The sequence below is a fragment of the Primulina tabacum genome, chromosome 14 (genome assembly GCF_025594145.1).
Source record: "Primulina tabacum isolate GXHZ01 chromosome 14, ASM2559414v2, whole genome shotgun sequence".
Lineage (NCBI taxonomy): Eukaryota > Viridiplantae > Streptophyta > Magnoliopsida > Lamiales > Gesneriaceae > Primulina > Primulina tabacum.
The window spans coordinates 32686120-32705407 of record NC_134563.1 but is presented as its reverse complement, the minus strand read 5'-3'; the positions used below and the strand labels follow the sequence as shown (position 1 = coordinate 32705407).

The following is a 19288-nucleotide window of genomic DNA, read 5'->3' as shown; positions in this document are numbered from 1 at the left end:
GGTCGACCGTCCATTTCCTACAATTATGAAAGTTCTAAGGTTGATGGCAGAATAGAGACTAAACAAAGGAATCACAATTATCGAGTAATTGCTCCAAAATTAAATATGAAACCAATGGATAGAAATAAATTTTTATTGATTCCTCAAGAAAGTGCAATTACAACAAAACATCGAAAATGAGAACATAAATGCAAATGGAACACGTGGTATTACGAAGGACTACTACTGAATGTCTAATCTATCACTTCTCCTAATCCCAAATCCATAGGATCCTTTTCAACTTCTTCTTCTTCTTCGGGATCCTCCTCGGGTTCTTCTTCATGATTGGCTACTACTGCTTCCAGATGTTCAATATGACCATGCAGAACCGCATTCTGGTCGCTAAGAACTTCGACAGTGTCCTGCAACTCTTGAATCTGAGCATCAGTCTGTTCTCTATACTGATTATGCTGGTGTACGAGTTGGTGATTTTGATCCTTGAGTATTTGGATCTTCTCAACTAGGGTATCACGTAACTCGATGAATTCAGCAACAGTCTTTTGAGAGGTCTCAAACTCTTCTTGAGTCTTCTTATTCCTCTCTTCTGCTTCATGCAGATAATGAGCATATCGTTGAACATCACACCTCAAGTGTTCTGCTCGACGCTCTAACTCGTCTTTGTCCAGCTCTAGGCAGTAGTTATGCTCCTTAAGTTTCTCTAGCTTCTTCTCTAAGCTTTTAATGTAGCTACTCTGCTCAGCCATATCCTACATCCAAATCATGAAAGTGAAGGTTCAGAAACGATATCAAGAATACAAGTCGAACTATAGACAATTACTGGAATGAACAGAATCAGTATGCCTATAACATTTAGTAGAAGAAAATGGCTCAAAACTTTTTCGGTCTCAGAATAGCGTGAAATTTTTTCTAAAAATCCTACACATCAAGAACATGAATGGTACCAAGTTTGGTGCAAAAATATTAAACCGTTTGAAAATGAAAATTCTTCAAAGTTTCAAAATTTTGAAAAATTTTACGAAAATGATGATATCCCTATCTTAACGAAGGATTTTTGGGTTCATCGGTGGTGCTAAAGCGATTGAATGATTTTAGGTTAGGTTTTCCTCGTCGAGAGCTTTCCAACGCATACTTTTAATAGTAAAAATTCCTCCTGTATCAAAAGTTATGGCCGTTTGAAGTTTGCGCGAAAAACACCTCAACTTCCATGCCATTTGCAAGGTCAACTGCATGCGCCTACTGGAATTCACGGGCTACTGCAATTCTGATGCTACTGCAATCAGTCTGCTGCTTTTCCAGCACTGTTAGAACCAGTCTGCTGCATTCCGAGTCTACTGACCCAGTCTTCTGCATTCAGATCTGCTGGTTTCTGTCTACTGGTTCTGATTTCAGGCTACTGGTTTTGGGTCTACTGGTTTCCATCTACTGGTTCTGGTTTCGGGCTACTGGTTTTGGGTCTACTGGTTTTCAATCTACTGGTTCTGGTTTCCCTTACTGATTTTCCTAACTGTACATAGTCGGTCTATCATTTCAGTAGTCTATTACAGTAGCTTATTTTCAGTAGTCTATCACAGTAGCTTATTTCAATAACCTTCAGGACTTAATTTCAGAACTCTATCAGAACTTATTATTTCTAGTTCCTCCTCCCCAGATTATGAAACCTGGTTCGCTCTGATACCACTTCAATGTCACGCCCCGGGACGGGGGTTGGTTGACACCGGCGTTGCTCTCAAATTCACATTCGAAAACAACAAGCCTCAAAAGTACAGAATTCACAAACCAGTCTTTTATTCATAATACTGAATAATTCATTATCTGTTACAACTCAAATAACTAATGTTTTACAGCGGAAATGTAAAACTAGACATAACAGTGTCTTATCAAATGCAGCGGAAATAACATGAATAATAGCTGAGCACAGTAGTCTTCTTCACCAGTCCCAAAATTGATTCTGCTCTTCTTCTTCTAACTTTTCTTCCTCGTTCTTATCTGAGATGGGTTTGGTGGGTGAGTGATATGGTTGTCACTCAGTAAGCAGGGGCGGGAATAACTCCCAGTTTTCGAAATCGTTTTCAACAGAAACAGTAATACAATAATATACAGAAACTCTTATTTTCGGAACAGAAATCAGAATTCAGAATTCACAGGTTTCAGAACAGAAATCAGAAATAGTAAGCACTGAGCACGTTAGTGAATTTCATGGCTAAACTGATATCAATCCCCTATATGTTCTCTCCTCTAAGGGGTGAGGCCAGAATCAGAATCAGAATTCAGAAATGTTCAGAATATATATTCCTACCATTAGTTCACTAGGGAGTTTCAGTGCTTTAAAATCATATATCAGAATTAAACATACAGAAACTGTACTTTAGAACGGAATTATCAAACTGATTTCAAGATATTTATATATAAACCCACTTACTGTAATTTGCTAGAATTTCGGTTGAAGTCTACTGGAATTCTGGTTGCTCTTTCTACTGGATTCTACTGCTCGAAAATAAGTACTCCTTTAGCTCGAAAATTCAAGTGATGGTCTCAAGATTTGTGTAACCCAATTCAAAGGTTTGAGAGTGTTATTTATAGGCCAAATTCTGACTGTTAGCCTCCCAATTAATGACCATAATCTGCCATTAACAGCCTCTATTCCATGTTAATGCTTCAGTTACAAGTATAAGCTGAATCAGTAACTGTCTGCTGCTTTCTCGCTCTTCTGCTGCTGGATTCTGTCTGCTGGAAAATACATGTCTGCTGGAAAAATACCAACTTCTGAAATATGAGTTGCTGCTGGAATTTCAGGTTCTCACAGTTGCAATTATAAATAAACTCTGATATTCTTGAGCAATGAGTTGATGAAAATAATTGGGCTAATAGGTTAAGCCCGAGTAAGAATAAATATTATTCTAAATCGCATGGAGATGTGAACCAACGGCTGATTGTATCCCCGAACCATTGAGGATCACACAAATATCGAATTATGTGTTCTCGTTAAGAATTTGTATGCTACATATCTGAACACCCTATGATGTAGCATAGACCTCCGTTTAAAATCCGGAATAGTTTGGAGTTAGCGTTTTATACGTGCAGGTATAACAATCTGAACACGCTATGAATAGTTTCGAAATAAATGACGTCCACGGACTGTTTCGAACATCGAAACAAATTTTTAAACTTTTGTTGCGCATTGGGTGCGAGAAAACGATGCTACAAAAGTATCAACACATGGATTTATTATAATTATAAATAATAAGATTATTTTTGGATATGCAAGATTATGTGAGCTCGTTCGATGAAGATTACAGTCGAAATTGAGAGGATAGTGAAATTGTTGATTTAAGAAAATAATAAAATGTAAATTAATATATTTCGAGATATTGGAAATTTTAATAAGAAAAAGAGCATAAAGAAAAATATATATTAATAAAAACCGATCTCAAAAAATTTCTGAACAAGGCTTTTAAATGCACAACTGCCACAACACACATTTAAAGATAAAGCAAATGTGTGTTTACGTATTATATATAATTCTTTCAGTTCAATTTTTATATGAGCCCAATAATACATATTATAAAATTAATTATCTGAGAATATCAAATTCGGTAAACCACACACTAAAAAAAAACGAAAATTTAGTCACGGTTTTCAAAACATTGTCTTTAAATTTAGCGACGATATTGCAGTCGGATTTGAAATTTTTTTATATATATAATATCAGTCTGTTACAATTTGATATATTTAGTTTAACGTTATTTTTTGGACAAATTTTAACTTAATTTGTCATGTTTGATAAATATTCAAATGAATTAATAAAAAAATTAAAATAAAAACATATTAGTAATTTAAATTATAAATATAATAAATGTACAATTTATTAATTGTAAAATTTAAAATTTTATAAAATTTAAATAAATAAGTTTGCGACGGTTTTTCATAAAAATACAAATGTCGATAGTTATTAATTATGTCGCTATTTTAGTGAAGTTTTTTTTAAAAAAATAACCGTCGTTAAAATTGCGATGCTTTTCCTAAAAATATCGCAAAATTTGCGACGGTTTTTTAAAATTTGTCACTAATGATTAACGAAGATCGATATAAAGATGAAATTTAAAAAAGTCTTAAAACCCTAGCTAATGAAATTAGCAACAATTTTGACAGTTGCAAACTTTTTTTTTTTACAGTGAAATGATCGACTGACCATCTTATGCATACACATCGGAAATAAAACTCCTAGTGTAGCATAGACTCACCATCAATATGTTAGGTACTTGAGGAAAAAAAAAAAGACATAAAATATTTATCCACTAAAAGAAACGTTACGTACGCTTATTAATGCACAAAATTTAGACTGCACTTTTCAGTATATTAAATGAATGCGCGTAATTCACCCAATTATTTTTTTCAACTCTTTAAAGTAAATGTGGCGATATACGTTGACTTTTTTATTTAAAAAGGGTGATTTTGAGCATCATAAGAAACGTGACCCAAGTACCATTATTTGATTATCCTAGGTATATTAAAAGCTACAATCCAAGTATACGAATTAGTCAACCAAATACATACATGTAGAGAATTATATACATAATATAATATATATTTTTTATAGTCATTCATGCATGTGTATTATCTTTTATCAAATCAATTCTTATATGCTGAATTATATATATATATATATATATATATATTAATAATAATAATGTTGCTTTTACTAATTTGTAACGGCCCGAAAATTCTAAGTATGAGTCGAATTGAATTATCGATCTGATGGGATTATAATATTTTTAATCTAATTAGGTAGCAACTCTTACATTATATCTATGTGTGTGTGTGTCCGCACATTGAATTATAGAATCTGACTTTTATTATTATAATGTTTCATTTATATGGGTTCAATAATTGTCAATTTGGGATTTGTTATGTTTAGCATGGATGAAAAAACTCATGAGAAATTTAAATGGAATTGGAGAATATTCTAACATTAAATCATCTAGTAATGGTTAAAAAAATAACTTTTGATTTATCTAATATAAGTACATCTTATCAAATAAATTAATTATTTTTTTTATTTCTTGGTATTTAAATTGTAAAGTGGACAAGCATTCATTTAAGTGACATTCTATGGATTAATCTTTTTGATGATATAGAGTGACACTAATATAAATTAAAATTTGAAAATTATATTTTATATTACGAAAATAATATAAAAAAGTTAACTTTTCAATCTATTTTAAAAAAAAATAAAAAAAATCAATTATTCAATCACCTATCTTTGTTGAATTTAGAGAATATTAATATTATAAAATTTAGGATGATAATAATTAAAATTTAATTATATCATTAATATTGGTATTAAAAAAAAGATGTGCAAAGTAAGAGATTAAAATATTAACATAATACAAAGTATATTTTGACTCATCGATTTTTCATCAATAAATTATTTTCACCTGAAATTTGGCCCTCCTAAGCAGAAATCCTATGTTTGCCCATGGTGTAGGACCGAGCGCTTGCCGCTTTAACAAAAGATATAGCTAGCAGTAATGATGCAACTCAAATCTTTTAAACCGCACATCAGTTCAAGCACCATCGATCGTTCTACCAAGCCGACACAATTATTGCACCCAACACATGGTCTTCTTGCTTGACAATGAATGCACCACGACATTGTGGCTCGTTTTTGCGGTGTTTTGCACTGTATTGGATGCAGACCTTGAGGTGCAGAGTTGAGCATAGTTTTATTGTACGTATATATCTAGGCAGGTTCGTGCTTTTCTTCCATGGCTCGGCTCAATGGTGAACTACGACTCCATGGTTGTGTACCCAGAGTACTAGTTACCAAATTTTTCAGTTATGCACTCGGATTTGGTTGTGGGGTTGCGGCCATCTTTATTTCTGACACCTTGATTTCGAGTTTGCGCAGTTCCAACCACAAACCACAATGCGCTTGCATCCTTTTCTGTGTCATGCTTTTTGTTGATTTTTATTATCGTCCGAGCTATACCAGCAGCCAACCTTCACTTAAAATAGTAATGTCAAAATCCAGGATATTTGGAGTGAAACATGCATGCCAAACAAATGGAAATTTTTATACTTGGCTCTTTCCGTGGTGATGTGTTTGAACCATTTTTGCATTGCTACGATATCAGAAAAACAGCTATCAAAATTATTGAGACACTCTCTTTTGGGTATTCTAATTTTGGAGTAATTTCATGCATAAATATATAAGAAACACGGGGTAGAACAATTATCGGCAAATGGATTTAGGATATCAATCACAAAAGGGAGATTTACATCATTGATTATCCGCACAGAAGGTGTGAAATAGGATATCAATACATGCATTTACTCCACAATCAAATTGTGAGTTTCAAATATTTTTTTAATCAAAGTAAGTAATAACTTCTTTTGTCTCAAAAATGAATATGTTGAATGATATCAGAAAGTGAACTGAAAATTGAGGATTTTAATGCATAATCAAATCAAATTTTTGCTATTAAAACACACAATAAACAGTCAACTGTATCACCTAAAATTGTGATTTTAACAATTTGCTGGATGCAGGAATGGCTAAAGAGACTTCCGTTTCCCACAGTTCCTTCAAACATCACAACAATCAACCCATTAATCAATAAACAGTAACTTAAAGGCCTTGGAAGCAAGAAGCCACGACAAAGTACCAGAATTTTATATTATACACGATCTTTTATGTTTGCATAACACCGGAAACACACGAAATTTAGATTTCAAGCAACAACACACAATCAGCTTCTAAACCCGAACGCAGACCACTTCTTCGAAGTCTCTTTCTTCGTCCTTCTTGAATTAGGGTCGATAAGGTTTTCAAGCGACGCGAAAATGTTAAAATATGTCGATGTTTCTTGTACTTGTTAAAGAATTTGTAGTTTCATCCTCATTTATCAGCATTTCAAACTCTGATTCAGATTTCGAATTGTGAATATGATTTGTAGATAATCCGTATTAGCTTCATAACGAATGTTAATTCGTTTCTTTTCAACAACCGAGCTGATCAAAATTACCAAAATATCGCAAATGATTATGCTCAACTGATTGCTATTTTCGTTGCAATCAGTTTGGTTTTGTAACAACCAGTTGACCTAGATAACACTTGTTTTAGCCCAACTGACATGAAATACGACTTGTCCCTAATTGGGTTTTATGTTCAATCATGTTGGCGACTGGTCATTTGCATCACTGAGCTGTGGGATATCATCGCAACATTGCAACTCGTCAGATTTTCAGTCTGGATAAATTTGAGTTTCGGATTTCATTTCGAGTTAACAATTTCATACTTAACTAAATATGTTAGAAACATAATAACAAATTTTGTTAAACACCGTCAGTATTTCTTAACCCAACATGTAATTAAAAAAAAAAACTCAAAGTTGGTGAGTCCTTCACATTTTTGAACGAGATTAGTAAGATTGATGGATTATTTTGTTTCAATTAAGAAGTAATGAATGATTGGACATGCGAGGAGTGCAAGCTTCTTCTCTAGTCAGATTGCTAACTGGCAGCGTAAAGTAGCTTTTGTGATTATTGCAGTGGTTTGATAAATACGCATAACATACTCGATTAATTTCGAAATTTCCCATGATCATTTGCCTTGTTTTTCCCTAACTTTCCAATTATATACGCATTTCTCATAACATATTTGCTTTCCTTTCACAATTGACGCCCACTTTTTTTGTCTTTACCAAAAATTATGTAAATACCAAAATTTTCAATGTGTTGTGTATAATAAAGTATTTTGGGAGATTAAATTTTGTTTATATGAATAATCAATTATTTTGTAAAATAAGAGGATTTAGATCATGAAATATATACATAATTTCTAGCATATAAAGCGACATTAATATTCGCGCAGAAATGTTGTCCATTCTGTTATATTGGCGAATATATATCAACAACAGACAATAAAAATAAATGTCATTATTTGTTTCTAATCATCAAAAAACAGCCCTTCTCTGTGTGTGAATATGAATATGTATATCACACATTTTATGAACGGACAATGTAAGAACATATAATCCATGAACAATACTTCACAGCAATGACGATTCTGATCAACCATCATCGATAATAACCTAAAACCCAGCTTTCGGATTCTCCGAACCTGCTCCTACAATGCCACCCATGCCACTATCAATTTCCACTCTTTCATCTCTCGACTGCTCCACAAGTTCATCAATCTTTCGAAACTGATACGGCCATCTTGAATTGTACAGGAATTGGCGCAGATCAAATCTATTATCCTCAGGTGAATAACTCTGATGATAGCTCGAAATTATTATTAATTAAACAAGACAATTTAAGCATAAGGAGTACGGAATAAAAAACTTTAAACATTTGCTTCCGTATAATGAAGTACCTCAGCGTGATAGGAAGGCGTTAGTACAGTCATCTTATGCCTGTTGATGGAATAATACTTGAAGAAGTGCTTCACTTTGTCACCAATCTCTGCTGGAGTTAATTTTGGTCCCCATTTATAACAGAGATTCTGCCAAAATAAGGAAAAAAAACAAGATTTATAAATCATAAATAATAGGAAATTATCTTGAAACTGCCATTAAAATGAACCGCTATATTTTGTCAGCCATTAGATTAGGAATGGACCTGCGACCTGGTATATCGAAAAGATGTAAAATTTAAATTTAGAAAACTTACAAAAACTTTAATAATATTCATTCTTAGGGCAATAGCTTCTGTTTGTCCTGGCAAAGGCCACAACTATACTACAACAATATTCTGTTAAACTCTTAGCTGGGCCACAAAATAGCCATTATGAACCATCAGGCACAACCGAACAATGCATGATAAGATAAGCCAAAAGTTCACCATCAAAATATTACATTTAGTGTAATAGAATTTCAAACAAATTGAGGGCGCAAGTAATTACTTAATTCAAGCTTTCTTGAATGACCACCGTTTTGTTATCTAATCCCACCCCTCAACAGATGACCATGTCAAGGGATATGCAGCAGATTGGTATTACAAATGGTTATAACCTCGATCACTTTGTGGTCTATGATCCAACATACTTTTACTCAGCTGTAAATAACTGAACTTGGTCAAATTGGCATGTAAGTTTTTTGCATGCAAACCTTAAACATGGATACAGGCCCACAGCGGAAAATTTTTCGCAATCTGCCATATACAGAGAGCTCTTCGTATGTCATTCCCATGTCCACTTCATCCAGCTGTTCCCAAATTAAACATACTGTCACACTCAACATGCAAAGGTTACATAACTAAATGCTTGATGACAACATGGTAAGAAGAATATCAAAGAACAAATTTCAATGGTAAGGAGACCAAGAACAACGACCAGATGAGCCAGAAACAAATTTGCAAAGTGGGAAGGCGCTCAGAACCAGAATGTCAACCATAAGCATGATCAGGAGGAGAAGACAAGAAATAAAGAGAGGAACATAAAAATAAACTTCTTTCAAATGGAATCTTTTGTGAGCACATATAGATAGGAGCATACTAAATTAAAGATCAAGGCTTAAATCATGGTATCAGATGCATTTTCAAAGCATAATGTGGGGATGGTTGGTTTCGACATTCAACCCCTTGGTCGGGTGCAGTTTGAGAAAATACCTGGCTGTAATCGGATCGTATAGGCTCCAACTCAGCAGTTGGCGGAGCAGCCTCAATTTCTGCCAAAGAAGAGTAACCAAGATGGACAGCAGCCCATTTCAGAAATGTTCGGAGATCCTGCTTGCTAATACTTCCAATAGGGTTAATATCAGCGGAACTGCAATCGTACTGCACAGGACAGGTTCATCAATTTTAGGAGGAAAATAACCCTAGGAAAGTCAATAAAAAATATGAGATTGCAGTTCTTGTACTTTTAAACTAATGATGAATAACATGAATGCAAAACAAATGACCATGTCAATATACGTTCACATTTGTAATACTGAAGCACCTTTGTAAGGTAACCACGCAATCCTTCATCCACATTGGAGCTACCTAAGACTAGATAAAAGCCTGGTTTGTTCTGAACCCATGGCAATAGTGACGCTAACATGAAAGCCAGGACCATTCTAATTCGAGCTTGAATATTTTGAAGGCCCAAGTTTTCAGCATCTGATCCCCCATCCACCTAGAGAAAAATTATAAACAAAGAAAACTTCGTCATGGGAGGATTTCAAAACATCAACTGACTTCCTCTGAAATAGAATTTAAATAGACACAATTGCTTGTAACGACCTCACTCACAAAGTAATATAATTTAAATATCGATATTTATAATAAGTGGGATAAAGTTATATTTTGTCATAATAAATAAAATCCACCAACTCTAAATAAGTTGCACACTTTTTATGGAGTTAGACCAAACCTCGATAAAAAAATTATAATACTGGACTAATATGTCAATAGTACATTAATTCGAAAATGGAACCAGAAGGTGCAATTAAACAAGAAGAGATGCTTTCTCTCTACAGCTCAGAGGAAGAAAATAAGCATGCATGACTCATTTAAGCCCTCTCCTTCAGGAGAGAGAAGCTTATTCTGAAAGAGTTGATGCAAAATCAATGGATGAATTTGAAAGGATAAAAGTTTTCTAGGTTAAAATGAAAAATTCTCTCGATACCCTTTCTCCAATGAATTAATCGCAGATAGATTTTATGATTCAACATAAAATATTCGCAATTGCGTAAATTAAGAAAGTTTCTTGGCAATCTTGAAAATTAGCTTTCTGAGATTCATTTGATGAATTTCTGACAATGCACAAAAAAACCAGTGGCGAATTATTAACCGAACTTTAAACCGTCGGCTTTAAAGGAATAATTAATACAGAATCAGAAAGCCAAGGAATGCTACTTTCGTCCACACATTTGATGCTTGGGAATTCGATGAATCCTTCAAGTCAAATGATGGAGGCCATTCAATTGGCACAAACTTAATTTTAAAATCTTCATCCTCATACCTTGTACCTTGGCCTCTTTCCAGTAAGAGTTTGGAACAAAGAAAGCAAGGAAGAAACCACTCCATCAATTGAAACATCAAGATGCCACGACCCAATTTCTTCAGCAAGCACCTTTGCCCGAGTCCTTGTAGCATCAGAACTAAAAAGAGAAAAGGCTATCAATGGCCAATTGCACATGAGAGGTATTCAAAGTCATTAACATGTTTATTTCTTTTTTGTCAGAAGCTCCAAATAAGTAAAGTCGAACATTAAGGAATTCACAATAGAGCTTCCCAGGCTTGCACTGTGAGAAAAAGAAGAGAGAACAGCTGGCTCTTTCATTCATTTATACATACCAAGATTTCTTATTCCAAGCAATAGAGCATTTTGAGATTTCATCATGTAATGCCACGCATATATGCACGAGAAATATTTTTTACAAAACATAAAACAGTGAATGAAATATTCCAAGAGAAATAAGCAGTCAAAGTGCATCTGTGATCAGGGACTTGGATAAAATATTTTACATTTCCCTGAATCATATTTTCTGTGTGTACCTGTGTTACGTGAATTATCATTTTAACATCTGCCTGACTTAACTTCCATTGACGTGTTTTGCATAGTTTATAGACTCAAAAGTTCAAAAATTGTAGTGTCCAATTAGCACAGCCAAAGCACAAAAAATCCCAAGCAGGGGTAATAGTTTGTTGCTCAAAAAACTATAGGAAATTCACGTACAAAATATTGACAATTCTCATTGATTCCAAAATTTTAGTATGGGAGGCAGTTTATATAAATAGACGCAGGACTCCAATATGACTCAAACAATAACCACCACCAAAAGATTTTTATATTCTTCATCCTCATGACTAAATGTTTATTTCCCCGACAACCCTTCAAGTCTTTCTGTACTTTTACATTAAATTAACCAAGCAAGATTAATCGACTGTTACACTGTTAAGTCACAAACGAATTACAGGAAATTCACTCAAAATATGAACTATTTCTCACCAATTCCAAAACCGTTAGTGGAGGAGGCCAATGATGTAAATAGAGAAATAACTCTTATATCGCCCAATAACATTAACAGCCACCAACATATTTTAAAATTATCGTCCCTACCAAATCAAGTAACTACTTATTTAATGAATCCCTCGGGACCCACAAAGTCCGGTATTCTTACATTATATTAAACATGTAAGGTGCACAGAACCTCAAATTTGGTTGTCTGTTTATTAATTCTCACCTATTTTCAGATCCCATGAAAACTGTGTAGAATAGGCGTTTAGCAAATTCCTTGCTGTCAGTTGGAAACTGTCCACCGGTGTAATGACCGATTCGGATAGCATCAGCTTTGACTTGTTCATCCCCCTTTGAAATTTCTGAAGAAATCTTTGCACCATCAAGCAATTAACTATATGAAACATGAAGCAGGATAATATGAAAGCTATATGCCCGCCCCAACACAAATAGAAAGATTCATTTAACCAATGTAATTATGGTGATGCTCGTCAAACCATCAGCTAACTAATCTTTAGAAACAAGTCAAACTTTACGAAGGATAAGCCTCCAAAACATTTCAAAACAAGAGGATCAACCAAGAAAAATCCGTCCTCGATTTATCGAATATAACTAAAACAATGGACGAAATATGAACCCATAAACGCACCTAAAACAATATTCAGCTCCTTTATGCATGTTCGAAAAGGAAATAAGCACGGTAGTAAAATAATTAAAAAAAAAACCTTTAATAACCAGCTGGCACATGCAACCAACTATCGCAGCAACAGACGAGCTGTCAGCCCCACCTGAAAGTGGAAGCAAAAAACCAGATGCACCGCTTCTTCTCAAATAATCCCACAGCCAGCAACTTGGTCCAAAAGCTATTTCCTCTTCAGGAGAATGATATTGTATCTGAAGACAAGAACAATTAATTCTCCAAAAATGTGAAGCGGAAACAACAGATCTGCATAAAAGGAACCACTTGGATGATTCTGAGCAAGGGTTGTTTAGTAAACTTATTTCAAATCAGCGCTCATTCATGTTCATTGATATCCCTTAACCAATAGTCAATACTAATGAAACACAGTGCACCCAAATTGTAGTACGCACGGTGAACACCATTGTCCAGTGAGCATAAATTGATATTAATATTGATGGTTCATTAGCCAGACACAATTATAGAGACCATAGTCATTCATAATGTTCTTTAAGGTTATCCTTGTATGCACATCCACATTTTATGAGTTGCAGGGATCTCATGGACTCCTTCAATGCAAGCATGCATGGGTACACACATAAAGGTAAATTTGTATTTTAGGGTTAACTGGAATTAATCCCCTGAAACTACATAGGGTGCCCATTTGATCTTCCTAATTCTTATAATTACATTGTTTTGTCACTCTAACCATATCCAGTGTACACTTAATTCCCTTAAGGTTGCGTTTGGTTGGTTGGATAGGATTGTCAATCAAATGTTTAGTTGTATATTATTCAACATATTAAAATATTTTAATAATCATAATATTTATCATCTATACAACTCATGTTATTAATTTTATCTATTTTTCTTCTAAAAAACCAAGAAAAATAATAGTTGATCAAAATTTTTAAATATAATAAAATAATCAAGTTTTTAAGTCATACGATTAAAACATATAATTATACAACTAAACATAATGACACTATTAAAATTACGAGTAAAATATATAACTATACAACTAAACATAACGACACTATTATAATTACAAGTATGTAGATGATAAAAAATAATAATATTGAATTATTACGGGCAAATAGTGAAATTAATTATAAAAGGGGCTTAATTGTAGGCAAGATATAGTTGGAGGTACAAAAAAATTCAATTAAGAGTGATGATGGGATTAAATGTGAGCAAGGTGTAGTTGAGGAGGCCTATACTTTAGTTCTAACAAATGAAGTTCGTACGGGTATACAAAAACAGCAAACATTTATCATTGACGACGCCTATATTAACCATTAAAATCAACAATTCATGTGCCCTAAACCTAACTTCTCAAGATGTCAGCAGTGAAAAAGGCTTTGTTAATATTCAACTTTTTGGGTAACTCAAAAAAGGTCCCAAGGTTGCTATGGGACGATAAACTAAACTATGATCCTACAGTTCCATTACTTAAACGCGAGGAAAGTGGCAATATAATTTTAGTTCAAATGTGCAAGGTGACAAATCTTTTGTTGCACTACACAGCAACTCAACATCAAAACATTTTAGGTTCTCAACCTTGGAAGCTAAAGTATGCAAGTATGATAGCAGGCAGATATAATCTTTCTGAGAGAGAAGTGAAGGCCACAAGTCACTTATGGAAATCCATTATAGACCTAAGATATTTAACAAACTCATTTGAGACAGAGTCTTACAAAGAATATTTTGAATGCATTGCAACAAAGATTAAATAAATAAAAAGAGACGAGTGTTTGGATAGATGTTAATGAAATACTTTGATATCAATCATTCTAGAAAGTGCTAACCTTAAGTGGACTGGAAAGTGACATTTGAAGCTTGAAAGACTGGCAAAGCTTGAAAGGCACTGCTACTGAGGAAACTTTTGGTTTACAGCTTGCTTGTTCTTGAAAGCTACTTATAGATCCTCTAAGACTAGCAACCTGCAATTTAGAACATGATTGACAAATCAAAGTTATTCTGTGGTTTAAAAAAGAGAGACAGCAATAACAAGTACTCAGTTTCACGCAAAACCTTAAGCACAGGAAGGTGAATCTTGTCACGAATATTATCATGTGGAAAAGATTTTTTATATTTGGAAAAGCACAACCAGAAACGACTATATATCTCAAATAAATGGCTTTGTCAGCGTACCTGATTTATATCATAATAGCATAATCAGGAAGTTACACAGCATATTCATCTTGCACCAGTGTAAAGGGGTTATAATTTTGGTTGCATCATACAAACAATGAATGATTTATAGCACACAAGATTAGCAACATACACACTTAACTGGAAAACCGAAAACACTAAAAATGAGTAAGTAAATCTAATCATTTTTTAATCCCTTTACCAAAAAAGAAACACAAGCACTATTCTTTTTGTACCGCTTGATGAAATAATTAAGCAAAATTCGACAGATACCGCATCTAGATCGATTTGAGCAACCACCAACTCTACATCCTTCAAAGAGAATTGTGAACCTTGGGCAACCACATCTCCATTCACAACAACACAAGAACATCCATCTGCATACATAAATAGATAACAAATATGTCTTTGAAATTCAATTCATTTACACAGCAGAATAACTAATCAAGTAAATAATAAATTATTTCTATCATTTATAATAATTCATTTTTTAACACAATTCACAAACTGAGGCTGCAGGAATTAGAAGTGCAAGGCACACTGATGTAAAACGCTTTATTGAGGTGAAGCGCCCCCAAGACATGATATGATAGAATCTAATAATTTGAAGAGATTTTCATAACACATAATCCAATATGTACTTTACAGTCTATTAATATGGTAAGAAAACAAATAGCCACCGGTAGTATATAACTGAAGACTACTAACCATCGTCTCGCAGTTTATTATCTATTTGTTATCCCTGATTTAAAATGTGCCTACATGCTTCTTTCAGCCTTAAAAGCACAGCGCATCAAGCATGGGGTTTAACTGTTAAGACGCACTTTATTGAAGGATTGCGCCTCAGCTTGAGCCGAGGCTCAACAATTGAGACTTGCCAAGCTTTGAGCCTAAGTGGTGACCCTTGTTGTCTTTTAATAACTATGACTGTCTAGTACATTAGTAAAATGGTGGAGCAGTTGGTTTATTAGGATTTAGCTCTTGAGCACATGGGCACGCACATGAAGTTAAAGGCAGTTCCTAAGATTCTGATATAGCATAACACCAATCAATTTTTAAGTGCCTGCTCATTTCAAGCAGAATGCCCTGAAAATAATCAATCAGGCTCCATTTGGGATATAAGGCTTTCGAAACACTTCAACAGAACAAGCCATTCCAAATTTGTTCCTTCGTTGTTAAAAGGTAAACTGCTGGACATGCTGTATAACAACGAAAAAGATCCAGCACATACAGTATGATCTCATAGCATGTTACCCACCAAAATATAGTCGACCACCATCACATCCTTGGTGATTGCTGTACAGGTAAACTCCTCCACGAGTATGTGTTGCACCTATAAAAGCACGAAGGCGTATGTCAAGCTTTCGTAGTTGATGATGACTTCCACTAGCATTCATGAAAACTTCAACACCATTAAGCACAAGCTCCGCATGAGGGGGCATAGGACTAAAAAGTTCCTCACAAACTTCAGCTGCAACAGCGCTGAGGTGAAAATAAACTCCAAAGTATTAGATATCTGTAAAAAAATTTAATTAGAGTTAAGTATTCAGCTGCATAATTCCTTTCAAGGCATGTATTTAAAACTTATCACGGACTCATGTGCGAGCTTTGTCCCATAGGGGTCATGTATTAAGATCATGAATCTGAAGAATGATTTTCACTACATGACATGAAAGAACCAACTCTGTATGCTGACCAGATGACCCAATTCAACAAAAGTACCTTGTAATAGAACCAGGATACTTCCTTAAAAAACGAACTAGGATATCTGCCGCATGTATATGAATGCTCACAACTGATAGCATAAAAAAATCGAACTACCAAGATCAAACATCGTTCTAATTCAACATGAGATGTCATTGAAAAGGTGCATCAATGAAATCTCTTCAAGCCAGTGACCCATCGTAAATTAGCCACATATTAAATTTTTTTAAAATCGAAATTAAGATCTTCAATCTATGGCAAAAGGAAGCACGGCATTGTATGGCATGAAAGTACGAGGACCAATTTTAAAAATAATGCGACATAGTAACATACGTGTCTAGAAACTGAATATAGCCATAGCCAAAAGGTACCACAGTCTGCGAGAGAGCCTCAGATATGTCGTTTGGAAGTAAAAAATCCTCAAGTTGCTCTTTTTGCTTCCATGCTGTAAACCATCTCAGTTCTCTATAGTTCCCATCATTTGCAAGCCACATCTTTGGGCGTATCATCACTATTTTTCTATTAAGGCACAGTACTTGGCAATTGTACCTTTCGGAACCTTTGATAACTGGCATACCAAAACTACAAAATATGCCATCTGTCCAATCACCAAGCAGTAGTTCCTTCAAGCACTCCCACCTGCCAATCGATATTTCAAAATCTTGAAATATCCAAGCTGTAGCGATAATACATGTACTGTTTTGCCGACGAAAACTCAACAGGAAAAACAACTAAATCAAATGAATTCGTCGTTGCTTCTTTCAGCGATTTGGAAACATGCACCAACATTCATTCAAATTTACATGCATACATGTGGAGTTGGATACATACCCGTGGGTGACGGTATCGAGTTCCAAGAAATGGTCCTCGCAGCCATAACCAGTAATTTCAAGCTCGGGACCGAGCCGAATCACTGCTCCAGCTCGTTTAGCCCTAGAAATGGATTCCTTGATGTTTTTCATGTTGCAATCGAAATCCATTGCCCATTGATTCAAGTTACAGGTCGCCACTTTCAGAAGCCTCATCGTCAAATTAAGGAATTCCGACTCAATTTTCCTCTATCGCTCGCATAAAGGACTAAGAATTCATGTTCTAAATATGCCCATTTTATTCCAAAAATGTCATTCGCCCTATCCGAAAACTAAAAACAAGGTGGAATGAGATTATTCATTGTAATTTCGTAGGATATTCAAAGGATATAATTTAGGAATTATTACACAAATCATATCGAAATGATATTTTATCAATTTTTCATCACTAATTTAATAATAATCCAATAAGCTCGTCACTAGAACGAAGTGTTTCCTAAATTTGAAAGTTAAAATACCGAAGTATAGGATAGGTCTTTGTGAGACTAATTTGAGAAATCTTTATCTGTGAGACGGATCAAACCTATAGATATTCAAAATAAAAAGTAATATTCTTAACATAAAAATAATAGTTTTTCATGAATGACCCAAATAAGAGACTCTTCTAATAAAATATGACTCATAAGATACAAGTTTTTACCCAAGTTATTGATGTTATATCTCAAATAAAAATATACATTGTCATACAATACATTATATAAAATTATAATAGTAATTTATATAAGATTTTTTAAAATTTTATTAAATGTTTAATTTAATAATAATTTACAGAAATTAGTGAAGATTTATAGTGTAATTTGAATGGATAATATTAAAAATAATTTGCAATTGCAATAAAAGAGAATTTTGGAATAAAAGAGTGTTTCTAGGGGCCAATTTACTAGATTGGGCTGTCGAACTTATTAAATTGGGCTGTCAATTTCAGTTTAGGTAGTTTTTACATTGTTATTTTTTTGTCAAGCTCGTTACTCGTAAGAGCCCAGTGGGCCTATAGGCCCAAATATTTGTTGATTCATTATTTATGTTAAAAGGAATAAGTCAAATCCATCCAAGAATCGAAGTTGCAATATAGTTTGTTTATGATCGATATTTTTTATTTAATTCTCGATAATTTATTTTTGTTTGGTCGAGATTTATTTTATGCTTCGGTCATTTTAATTAAATTGAGAGTGCAATCTGATTTTTTTTAGCGGAGTATAATAAAATTAATAAATTATTTTGATTAATAATGAGTTAATTATATAAATTTAATTTATTATAGCTTAATTTAATTGGGTCTGATCAGGTCCTTTTGGTGACTTGAATTATATCAGTTGTATTTTGTTGAATATGTGGGAATAAAATAGTTAGATTATATTATCATTTTATGTAGAAAGTTCAAGATAAGATTTCTCTGATATGAGTTGATTCGTGAGACCGTTTCACATATAAAGATTCGTGAGACCGTTTAAAGCATGCTTCAAGGATATTTCATATTCTTTTGTGTGTTGTAATTAATTAGTTCGTGTTAAATACGTAAACGATAATGATCATGTTTTTTGAGATTATTAAAATCACGTAGAACTAATTTTTGTGTTTCGATTTTCTTGATCTTGGCTAACAATTTTTTCTCTCGACCCGAAACTTATTTGCGTTATTAACCCATTAATAATTCCTATCGCAACTCTCATAATACGTGCTATAAATTTCATTCACTCGACCAAAAATTTTGACGTATTCGATAATTTTTCAACAATATATTCGATCCGAAAGAATAAAAAAATTACATGTTAGATCTACACATGTTCCATCAACTTAACATAAAAAATTATAAGATGTATAATATATTTCATTCTACGCATATGTGTATTACTTTATATTATCACACACTCTTTCAAAATCAAACACGTTTCCCTATGCTACAGTTTAAAAATACACAAAAACTCCAGAAAAACGATT

The 19288-nt window shown here is 33.7% G+C and overlaps 1 protein-coding gene across 1 annotated transcript; it reads right to left on the bottom strand.

Annotated features, from left to right (window-relative positions):
• Window positions 1-7864: 7864 nt before the first annotated feature.
• LOC142524437 (glutamine-dependent NAD(+) synthetase) lies at window positions 7865-17646 on the bottom strand. The gene is made up of 13 exons (XM_075628443.1): window positions 17313-17646; window positions 16815-17120; window positions 16036-16259; window positions 15051-15154; window positions 14432-14566; window positions 12670-12838; window positions 12171-12306; window positions 10946-11084; window positions 9941-10117; window positions 9610-9777; window positions 9111-9206; window positions 8378-8506; window positions 7865-8276 (listed from the first exon to the last, which is right to left on the bottom strand). Exons 1-13 carry the CDS (start codon window positions 17504-17506, stop codon window positions 8094-8096), a joined length of 2160 nt encoding a protein of 719 aa, XP_075484558.1. The 5' UTR covers window positions 17507-17646; the 3' UTR covers window positions 7865-8093.
• Between the last annotated feature and the right edge of the window lie 1642 nt (window positions 17647-19288).

Coding starts and splice junctions, on each gene's coding strand:
- LOC142524437 (XM_075628443.1), bottom strand. CDS start 17,506: ATGAGGCTTCTGAAAGTGGCGACCTGTAACTTGAATCAATGGGCAATG. Junction 17,121..17,312: donor CTCGATACCGTCACCCACGG/GTATGTATCCAA, acceptor ATCGATTGGCAG/GTGGGAGTGCTTGAAGGAAC. Junction 12,307..12,669: donor GTGCCAGCTGGTTATTAAAG/GTTTTTTTTTTA, acceptor AGATTTCTTCAG/AAATTTCAAAGGGGGATGAA.